This window comes from Vulpes vulpes, chromosome 6 (genome assembly GCF_048418805.1).
Source record: "Vulpes vulpes isolate BD-2025 chromosome 6, VulVul3, whole genome shotgun sequence".
Classification (NCBI taxonomy): domain Eukaryota; kingdom Metazoa; phylum Chordata; class Mammalia; order Carnivora; family Canidae; genus Vulpes; species Vulpes vulpes.
In genome coordinates, this window is record NC_132785.1 from 5,975,510 (window position 1) to 5,987,177 (window position 11,668).

Sequence of the window (11,668 nt, forward strand, 5' to 3'; positions counted from 1 at the left end):
ATCCAATTCTCCCAGTTAATTCATCACCAAAAGCTGTCAAAATTACCTCTACTATCTCTAGAACAGGATGGCTCTTTTCCAGTCCCACTGCACCAGTTCAAACATTTTCATCTCTAAACTAGACTACCAAGTCCACAACTGAGCTATTTTGCTTTGATGTAACCAGGACTATTTAATGGACTTTAGAGAGATTATGACAAAGTATGACAGGCTGGAGAAAGTAAAATGAAGAATAGGATATTTGAAGGCAAGAAAAATGCATTTTATTTTTATTTTTATTTTCTTTCCTCCTATTCAAGGCACACTTATTCATACACGTCAAGGTCCAGCTCAAAAATTTATCTCCACTTTTGAAGTCTTTCCCAGTTCTTTCAATTAAAGTACTCTTTTTTCTCCTTTATACACAGCTCCATCAGAGCACTTTCTGTAGCAAGCATTTTTTCCACATGCCAGTTGCCCAACTGAACAGAAGTTTAGTCTTATTTTGTTTTTAATTAAGATTTTTATTATTTATTTGAGAGAGAGCACAAGTGAAAGGGGAGTGGCAGAGGAAGAAGCAAAAGCAGACTCCTCACTGAGCAGGGAGCCTGACACAGCTCGATCCCAGGACCCTGGGACCATGACCCAAGCTGAAGGCAAACACTCAACCTGACTGAGCCATCCAGGAATCCCAAATCTAGTCTTATTCTGTCACAGAGCCTAGCATTAAAAATATCTGAACAGGGATGCCTGGGTGGCTCAGCAGTTGAGTGTCTGCCTTTGACTCGGGGCATGGTCCTAGGGTTCCGGGATTGACTCCCACATTGGGCTCCCTGCATGGAGCCTGCTTCTCCCTCTGCCTGTGTCTCTACCCACCCCCCATGAATAAATAAATAAAATCTTTATAAAAAATAAATAAAAATAAACATCTGAACAGATGAATTAATAACAACTTTTAGTCTAGAATTTGCGATTATAAAGAAGAAAACTAATTTTGAACAAAGGTAGGGGTGTAACTTATAAAAGCAATTGAAGTTATTACCAACAAATAGTAGATAAAAATACTAAACCAAAGATCTAGGGAAAAGAATAAAGACCAAACACATGAGGCATTTCTCCCTAAAGAAGGGTAGAGAGATAAGGATATTAGCTAATAAAAATATTTAATAGAGAAACAGATTTAGAATTTCAGAGAGAAATATGGAGTACAAAAAGGGCTAACCCAAAATAGCCCTTAAAAACAAAACATATTCTCTCAAACATGAATACTCAACTAGAAACAAATTGTGCTCCTAAAACACTCATGAAATTCAGATTGCTTTAATTAAGGAGACAATGTAAAAGATACAATCAGTTCCCTCTAATTCCATCCCCACAAAGATATTCTAATATGTAAAATTGAATCATTAGAAAATTGGTTCAAAGGGGCCTCTCAAAAACCAGCAAAAGGTATATTAATAGAAGGAATAAAATTATTTAAACTCTTAACACATTAAACTCAAGTGAGGTTTTTTTTTTTTAGAAAAGGTTTTATTTATTCATGAGACACACACACACACACACACACACAGAGGCAGAGACATAGGCAAAGGGAGAAGCAGGCTCCATGCAGGGAGTCCAACGCGGGACTCGATCCCGGGTCTCCAGGATCATACCCTGAGCCAAAGGCAGGCGGCGAACCGCTGAACCACCCGGGGATCCCTCAAGTGAGGTTTTAACTCTTCTTATAAAATTCTACATTTTATAGACATATAGACTATTTAAAAAAATGAAGAGCCTAGAAAAGCAAATTTTTATAAGCTGGTACAGCTCTAAGCTTGAGGGAAAAACATAAAAATACTTAAGATAATTCTTGCCTTATATATATTTCAATGTAAAATAAATGGCTTTACTCACTATAAAATGGCTCAGTTAATCATACTTTGGCAGGTTCATTATCAACCAATACTACAGTGTGAACTATGAAGATTTTTTGGGTCACAGACCCCTGAGTCTCCAATGAAAGCTACAGTCCTGTCCCACAGAAAAGCATACATACATACGAATCTTTTTTAAGTAGGCTCCACACCCAGTGTGGAGCCCAATTCAGGGCTCAAACTTATAACCATGAAATCAAGACCTGAGCTCAGATCAAGAGCAGGACGCTCAACTGACTGAATCACCCAGGGGCCCCTATATCTAGCATTTTAAATATGTCATGCAGTTACAGAGCCCCTGCTATTAATGATTTCCTAGAGATTCAAGAAACCCAGCTATAGAACTAAGATCTTCAAGATTAGAAGTGGCAAATGACATAATGCTCCTCAAAAAAGGAAATAAATTGTTAATAACAACTCTACAGAACTTTTTTCTCGTCATTGAGGCAATCAAGAAAACACTGAACATAAAAATCTCTGTTGTGGGACGCCTGGGTGGCTCAGTGGTTGAGCGTCTGACTTTGGCTCAGGGCGTGATCCTGGAGTCCCAGTATCAAGTCCCACATCAGGCTCTCTGCAAGGAGCCTGCTTCTCCCTCTGCCTATGTCTCTGCTTCTCTGTGTGTCTCATGAATAAATAAATAAAATCTTAAAAAAAAAAAAAAAAAAAGAAAAGAAAAAAAATCTGTTGCCTGAAGTATATCAAATGATTTACACACAGAGCTAAAAGTGCATACATATGCCTTAAAATACACTTGAAACCTAAAGTGTTTAAAAATAAGATCTAATACAGGGGTACCTGGCTGGCTCAGTTAGTAGAACACTGGGCTGGAGCTTACTTAAAAAATACAGACACACAGATATATATCTTTTAAAATATCTAATATTAGTAGTGGCTAATAGTTATTTGAGCATTTATTATGTAGAGTGCTGTTCTAAGTGTTTGAAATAAATTCCCATTTATATATGAATGTTAATAATTATTATCCCATTTCGCAAATAAGGAAATTGAAGCACAGAAATATGCAAGGAGAGCCAAAGAACAATGACATGAAACAGAAATGAGAGATTAAGAAGCAAAAAATTTCCTTACAGTATGCAACATCTAACAGCAACTTAGATCTGCATTTGTATTACCACAGTTCTACAAAGCAAGAACATATTGTCCAAACTTCAGAAGAAGGATCACAATTCTTGATTCTCTTCCATACCCTTGCCAAGATAATCCTTATAATACCATATTCACTTTGGAGTACACTGTAACCAGAAATGTGAACACAAAATGTTCAAAAAAGAGCACAATACTAACTGAAGGATTTACAAGATTAAAAATGGAAGATTAATTTTGAGGATAACAAACTTTCTAAATCACTATCTCTTGTATAAGTAATAAATCATGCACTGAAAAAATTAGCAACTAAGTGAAATGTAAAAAAAAAACTGAAAATAGGGTAACTTTCTCTGCAAAAGTAGCTCAAACTTTGTTCTAAGCTCTACCTCCTGTTTACTGTCTTGGTGCCATATGCCTCTTCTACTCCACGAACAACCACAGAAGTAGAGAAAACCTCACAGGTTCAATAGGTCTTAATAAATCTTACCAATCACAAGACAAATTACAGATTCCTTGGATGCACCTACGCCATGCCCTGCATAACATGGCATACAATAAATATTTGTTGAATGGCTGAATATTCTCCTAGAGAAAATGCAGGTGTTTAACATTTTCTACCTCCTATAATACTATATTACAAATTTTGTAGCATCAGAACAATCCAATAAAACAAAACTTTTACCTTAAACCACAAGATAGAAAAGTAATAATTTATCATTTTGCTGGGTTTTTTTTTTTTTTTAAGATTTATTTATTTTAGAGAGAGAAAGCCCGTATGTGCACAGGGGCAGGGGCCAAGAGAGAGAAGCTCCCCACCCACCACTACCACTACCAATCCAGGGCTCAATCTCAGGACTCTGAGATCATGACCTGAGCTGAAATCAAAAGTCTGATGCTCAACCGACTGAGCCACAGAAGCACCCCTATAATTTACCATTTTGTTTCATACTATGTCCAAGGGAGAAAAAATGACGAATTTTTTTAGATTAGTTTATGCAGCTACTGGTAATTCAAGACACCACAAAAGATTTATCTGAACATTATCTTTTTTTTAAACAGTAACATTCTACGTACTATAATTTCTTACACCTTTTCTTTATACAACCAGTAAACTTTTTAAATTAGATATGAGAAATTAGCTCCATTAAAATGAGCTGCCCTGCTACGTTAATAGTAATATTCTAATTCAGGTAAGGTTAAAAATCAAACAACAATGAAAATAAACATATATGTATGCTGCAAAAAATCACTCTGTATTTAATTCACAAACTTAAATACCTGCTCCTGATTTATTGAACTGGTAAAATATATGAGAGAAAATACACAAAATTTACAAACTATATTTAACAGAGTTTCTTGGAAGGCAAAACAAACAGTTGATCTCTCTGCACTAAAAAGGCCCTTAGTATTGAAACCTACAAAAGCATATTCCCTAATATTAAGCAGTATTTTTCTTAAACACAACTTATAGTTGCTGAATATCAATTTACCAAAACAGGCAAGCATGACCCTATCTTGGCAAAACTCAGAATACTGTTTCTTCAACATCCTAGAAGACAGCTTGATGCACCATGCTCTTCCATCTGCTTTGTTCTATTTCTTCATGCCCCAAATGGAAACTAAACCCTTCGAGTAACAGCCAAAATTTCATCAATCACAGGAAATAAGTAGCATGATATGAATAGTAGAGGCAGACAGAACAACAGGTAGAGTAGCCTTGGGAATGACCTCAAAGTGTACGTTGAGACAGAAAATCTATACAACACATACAGGAATCACATTACATAATTCTATTCCCACTTACCTGATGAGCTCTCAGTAAAGACTGTTAATGTCTGTCCTCCAACACTTTGTAAGACAAACGGATGTTCTCTAGGAGTGCTGACCGAAGCTGGTTTTCCACCAATATCGTGAATATTTGCAAGATCTTCATTCAAAGTAAATGACACCTAATAGACACATTAACAAGAGCTTATTACAAGAGACATATGTATTCAAAGTATCTTTCACAGAAATCCTGATTATAAATCAAATACTTTTTAAAAAATGTGAATCTTCATTTCTAGTCATTTTATTAAACACTTCTCTAAAACTTTATCAAACAATTCTACTTAGTCATAAAAAGAGAATCTAGAAAAAAAGAGAGAGAGAGAGAGAGAGAGAGAGAATCTAGGAGAGCCTGCGTGGCAGAGTCAGTTAAGCATTCAACTTTTGGTTTCGGCTCAGGTCATGATCTCAGGGTTGTAAGATCAAGCCCAACATCAGGTTCTTTGCTCAGAGTAGAGTCTGCTTAAGATTCTCTCTGCTTCTCCCCACCCCCAAATAAAAAAAATAAATCTTAAAAAAAAGAGAATCTATTCCCATTTGTCAGAATAACAGGGCGAATCTACCATTATAAAGATGGGTGACAGCTTTCAAATGTTTTCTCTGGTTTACGGTTAAAGAAATTGTTTCCAAAACAGGAATAATTTTTTCCCTCTAAGGTCTGTGAATTCAAGGGATGTCTTGTTACGTTTGTATCCTTATAAATATATATACTTAAACACATATCTAAATATAAATAAATATATAGCAAAGTGCCTGGCACATAGAAGGAAAACAGAATTTGCTGAATGAGTGAATATTTTAAGAGTATAAAGAAAGCAATTGCACTTAAAGGGGGGGAGCAAGCTATTTATTAAGAAAGCTTAAACACTCCAATAAGCAGAGGATATATTTCTTTTTTAGGTTTCAATGACTACTGTAGGAGTACATGGTGCTGTTTCATTTTCGAATATTTTAACAAATACAACTAAATATTTACAAAGATAATGCAATATTGAGACTTAGAATAAAAACACCTAGTAGATATTCTTTCAAAATTATTTTTTACTATATACCAGATCTCCCCAAGGGAAGATCACACTTTACATCAAAAGATTTATGAACATAAAATAATAATCTCCCAACTGCACAGGAAAGATTAAGAAGCATTTGTTAAACATTTCTCTACTATGTGATTAAGTACTACAATTATGTCCTGGACTTAATGAATCAAAACCTAAAGCCCTGAAAAATCCAGTCCAAATGCCTTTGCCACACTGAAATAATGTTGAAGTATTACTGTAGCAATAGTAAGCCTCACAGTCTTACTGTCCGTCCCCCCTCCACCCCCCAGAGAGGGGACAGTTTAGGTCAAAGCAGAAAAATGCTAAGAATGAACAACTAGAAAGGAGTCCATTCATTCACACAAAAGTAGCATTTATGCTATTTTGTGTCCCACACTATCAGCCACCAGTTTGATGTGGAGTTTTCCAGAATGCAAACACCAACTTCCCTTTACTATTACTAATACGTAGCAAAATGATCTCATGTTTTATTATGATTAATAAAATAATCATAGAAATAATCTTACCTCAGTCCTTCCTTGATTCCTACAAAAGAAAAGAAAAATTTTATTTAGATTTCATGTTTTCTTCAAATGTACACTAAGAACTAAAAGAAATAACACTACATCACATTTACATAAAATATAACATTTACATAGATCAACTAATATTTACCCTTGGCTCTCTGCAACTAACCTACTTGTAATCATATAGTAAAAACAAAAGTTACATTAATCCCATATGTATATTATGAGGAGTTTGTATCACCCACCACTATTACAATGGTCCTAATACTTTAACCAAGTAATAACCTCATTACAATTCTTATCTTTATGTCTACGGCCTAAATAATAGTCTAAAGCTTAAAAACGTATTATGTATCTACTATAAGCAAAGTACTGAGTGTGAGATCTCCATTGTCAGCCAGAAGATATAAAAACTATATCCATAACTCTAAGAGATACATATTAATTAATGTTTAATTAAGAGAGCCCCAATGTGCCAGGATCAGATAGGAAGACACTACTTCCATTTTAAGAGACGAAGAATGGGGACAGCTGGGTGGCTTAGCAGTTGTGCAACTGCCTTGGGCTTAGGGCGTGATCCCAGTCCAAGAATCAAGTCCCACACTGGGCTCCCTGCGAGGAGCCTCCTTCTCCTTCCGTCTGTATCTCTGCCTCTTTGTGTGTCTCATGAATAAATGAGTGAAAGCTTAAAAAAAAAAAAAAAAAAAAAAGAGTCGAAAAATGTCTTAACAAGAGAGAAAGCCTGATCTAAGCCTTTTTTTTTTAAGAGTTTATTTATTGGGACGCCTGGGTGGTCAGCAGATGAGCCTCTGCCTTTGGCTCAGGTTGTGATCCTGGGGTTCTGGGATCGAGTCCCACATCAGGCTCCCCACAAGGACTCTGCTTCTCCCTCTGCCTGTGTCTCTGCCTCTTTCTCTGTGTCTCTCATGAATAAATAAATATTTAAAAATACATTTTTTTATTTATTAGAGAGAGAGAGAGGAGAAAGCATAAGCCAGGGAGGGACAGAGAGAGGCGGAGAAGCAGACCCCCTATTGAACAGGGAGCCTGACGCAGGGCTGGATACCAAGACCCCGAGATCATGACCTGAGCTGAAGGCAGACGCTTAACCAACTGAACCACACAGGCACTCCCTGAGCTAAGTTTTGAAAGGTACTGGGATTTCAATAAGCTGAGATAGGAATATATTATTAGAAATTATCAACTGAGCAAAGCCACTAAGAGTCTGATAATGAAAATGTAGTCAACATTTGGCTGGAAGAATACAAACTAAGGAATAGGGGGAGATAAATTCGGAAGGAGAACTGAGGCTAGATCATGGAATATTTTAAATATCATAGTACAGAGAATGGACTTTATTTCTCAAGTAATGGAGGGCCCCAAGTATCATTTGAACAAAAGAATAAAGTCCAAATATGCTCCTAAAAACATGCACCAGAACATATTTATAAAATGAAAATGAAGACCAGTTAGAAAACTACTGTTTCTCCATAACACCAGCCTGAGTTTCAACCTGCCTTCATTCAGGGGCTCAACCACTCATTCTGACATTAAGCGTCTACTCTACAACCATTAGACATGGTGCCAAGTGCATGGTACAGTATGAACACAGGTTTGTTTGGGTTTTTTTGAACACAGGTCTTTATCCTCAAAAATGTCCCCCAGTTTAATGAAAAAAGAGCTAATCCATAAACAACATAAACAGGATAACTATGACAGAGGTATAGCATACTGTCACGAAAACACAGATGAGAAAGCTAGCAAGAGATGAACTGAATTGAGGGATGGGGAAAACAACATGGAGGCATTACAGGTTAAGAGAATCCAATTACACACAGACAGAAATGATCTAGCACATTCTTTAGAGCATCAGTGAATGGTAGGAAGGAGTCAAGTGGTAAAGAGCCCCTAAGGCCACTAAGGAGCCCAGAATCTTAAACAGGTTTGTTTACTGCAGGACTTCTCAGTCTTTCACATGTTAAAGTGCAATGTTGACCCTCCTTTTGTTGGGGAAGTATCTAGAACAGAAGTGAAAAAAAAAAAAATCCTAAAATTTCATATAAAAATCTGCATTTCCAGCCTCTCTCAAAAGACTGGAAGATTTGGCAGCAATGCCCTTCCCCACTCCCCAATTCAACATGACAACAATCCCTTAGACATGCACAGATAGGCAGTGAATTCACTGCAATCCCTTCCCTATCACTCCTGGATCTGGATTCTTAGAAGGATTTAATTTAGCTACCTTTCAGACATAGGTGTTGCAGTCAAAACAAAGGCAAAGATGCAGAGAAGGCACTTGCAGAATGTTTACTGAGTTGGAATCAGGCTTAATGCAAAAACTCACATAAAACGTAATGAAGGCTTGAACCAGGTAATGACAGCTTGGAAGGAGGAGGAGTGTGTGGCAGTTATATCTGAGCTGTCAGAACTGATAGAGGAGGAAATGACTGGAAGTAGGCAGCAAGGGGAAAGGACTGATTAAAGATCATGCTGACATTTCCAGTCTAGGGGACTAGAAAATCACCCAGATCCAATTAGGGAACACAGGAGGGGATGACAACTTTATTTTCATATATTTATTTATAACATCATCTTGGCTGGAATGATAAGAGACTGATGAACACTAGATGAGTTCATTTTCCAGAATAAAAACTAGTCTTTAAAGACTTGTGACTTTTTTTAAAAGGATTACATATCCTTTTGCCTTAGTATATAAATGTATAAAGCATACATGACCTTTTGTTGTTCCATATTACCAATAAAATATATCCTCTTCATGATGACCTGTGGTTAAAATTACAAACATCAACTACTGTAAAACACAGTAATATCTTCAGAAATAAATGAAGCAAACATGTATCCCATCCTTTCACTGAATGCTTCATAACATTGTGAATTAGTTTCTCCTTCATTACTCTGTCCATTTCTCAATACCCCGCAGCTATTTCTTTAGACTCCAGCCTCATTCCTCTTGTCTTTCTAAAAAAACTAGTCATTTGTCAGGGTGCCTGGCTGGCCCAGTCAGTGAACGTCTGCCTTCAGCTCAGCTCATGATCCCCAGAGTTCTGGGATCAAGCCCCACAATGGGCTCTCTGCTCAGCAAGGGGCCTGCTTCTCCCTCTCCCTCTGCTCCCCTCCTCCATGTTCTGTCTCTGTCTCTCTCAAATAAACAAAAACCTTTCTTAAAAAATCATTTGTCTTTCCTTTTTGTTATTTTTGAATAGTTCTTAGATTTGACACCAATGGGAGGAGACTTATCACTAATCACTGATGGCCAATAAAACACCTTTTTCCTAAGTAAGAAAATCAACCAAATAATACCAAGTCTCTAACTGTGCTCCAGGATTTTTAAAATTTATTTAAATTCAATTTAATTAACATATACTGTATTATTAGTTTCAGAGGTAGAATTCAGATTCATTAGTTGCATATAATACCTAGGGCTCACTATCTTCACGTGCCCTCATTATTTTCTTAAGTTTCTTTTTTTTAATAAATTTTATTTATTTATTCATGAGAGACACAGAATGAGAGAGGCTGAGACGTAGACAGAGAGAGAAGCAGGCTCCATGCAGGGACCTGATGTGGGACTCGATCCCAGGACTCCAGGATCACGCCCTGGGCCGAAGGCAGGTGCTTAACCACTGAACCCCTTAGGCGTCCCTATTTTTTTTTAACTTTTATTTATTTAAGTAATCTCTATACCCAACGTGGGGCTCGAACTCACGAACCTGAAGATCAAGAGTCACATATTCTTCCAACTGAGCCAGCCTAGAAATCCCTGGGTTTTTGAGTTTTGTCTTGTTTTTAATTCCTAATCATACACTGCCACCCTGCCCCCCGTATTTTTTTTTTAAGATTTTTTTATTTATTTATTCATGAGAGACACAGAGAGAGAGGCAGAGAGAGAAGCAGGCTCCCTGCAGGGAGACTGATGCAGGACTCTCAATTCCAGGATCCTGGGATCACAACATGAGCCAAAAGCAGTTGCTTAACCACTGAGCCACCCAGGTGCCCCCATATATCCCATTCTTGAACCATTCACCTCAAAAACCATTAGATGAAGCCAAGCAAAGTACGTATCTGCAGACTGAGTTGAGAAGGGTAAGCCTAGCCCAAATGAGATGGAAAGCAAGTGCCTAGGGCAGAAGGGGCAGCCTAGTGTCAGAGCCCAGGAGATTAAGGAGGATAAGGAGAGCATCCCCACAAAGGAATGGCTCAACAAGTAGTGTGTCAGAACCTAGCAGGGTCAGGACTTCCACATGGGAAGAAAACCTAAGACATGTTGTCTGAGTCCTGGAGGGGGAAGTAGGCATGCCTATGAGGATAGGAGGGGATGACAGTGCTGAGGAGAGCATCCCTGTGGAGGCCTACAAAGGTAGCAGCTTAATGGGAGATGTTATAGCCCAAGCCAGGTGAGGAGGGCATTCATACACTGATGGGGAAAAAAGGGGTTCTAAACAAATAAGAACAAAGGTCTAAACAAATAAGTGAATATATATTAAATATAACAGGAACCAGGTTCATTTTCAGAAAAGAGGTACAAACATGAAAAGGGAGAAAACTGGAAACATTCAGTGATATTGAACTAGAATTAGATATTGGTGTAAGTTCATTATTTCCAACATATATAAATATACAAATTAACATAATTTAAAGGTGTATATGTGCATATACTCCCTAATTCGGTCCCCTAAAAGGGTCTGGGAGCAGTAATGAGCACTTGTGGTATCCAGATCTTAGTTTCTAAATATCATTCTCCTCTAGAAAGAACTAGGACTCCATAGAAAAATGCCTGACTTCAGACTTAGACAGAAACAAGATGAGTCTAAAACATTTTTCTCTGACAAAAAGTAAGTGCTGAAAGAATGATCAAGACATGTCAGAAGGCTACAGGACTTACACTACTGAACTGTACACTGAAAAAAGGGGGCATGGGAACCATCTTAGGAGGAGAGTCCAATTTGAACATCAGAATAAATAATAATAGTAACAAATTGTGACCCATTAACTAAAATTGGAATACGTGAATTCATACCAACATAGATACATAATGTGGAAAATGTGATGAGAAATGGAATATTTACATAGTCTCAAAGTACAACCTAAGAGAATACTTATTACTAAAGGGAAAAGAGTAATTTACAGTGAAAAAGCATAGAAGACTCTCCTTAATCAAGTGATCAAAGTTACCACTACCAGTATTAGGACAAAATGAAAACATGCAAACCTTGCTAGAACCCAGCTTCACCTTCATTGATATTCTTGC

General features: G+C 37.2%; 1 protein-coding gene across 2 annotated transcripts in view; it reads right to left on the reverse strand.

Moving 5' to 3' along the window:
- The window catches only part of GTF2F2 (general transcription factor IIF subunit 2), a 146,369-nt gene that overhangs the window by 110,961 nt on the left and 23,740 nt on the right, over positions 1 to 11,668 (reverse strand). For both annotated transcript variants that reach the window (XM_026017227.2, XM_072760591.1), the window contains exons 3-4: positions 6,400 to 6,418; positions 4,810 to 4,954 (exon numbers count right to left, since the gene is read on the reverse strand). In XM_026017227.2, the coding sequence (XP_025873012.1) occupies positions 4,810 to 4,954; positions 6,400 to 6,418 (164 nt within the window). The remainder of the gene's footprint in view (positions 1 to 4,809; positions 4,955 to 6,399; positions 6,419 to 11,668) is intronic.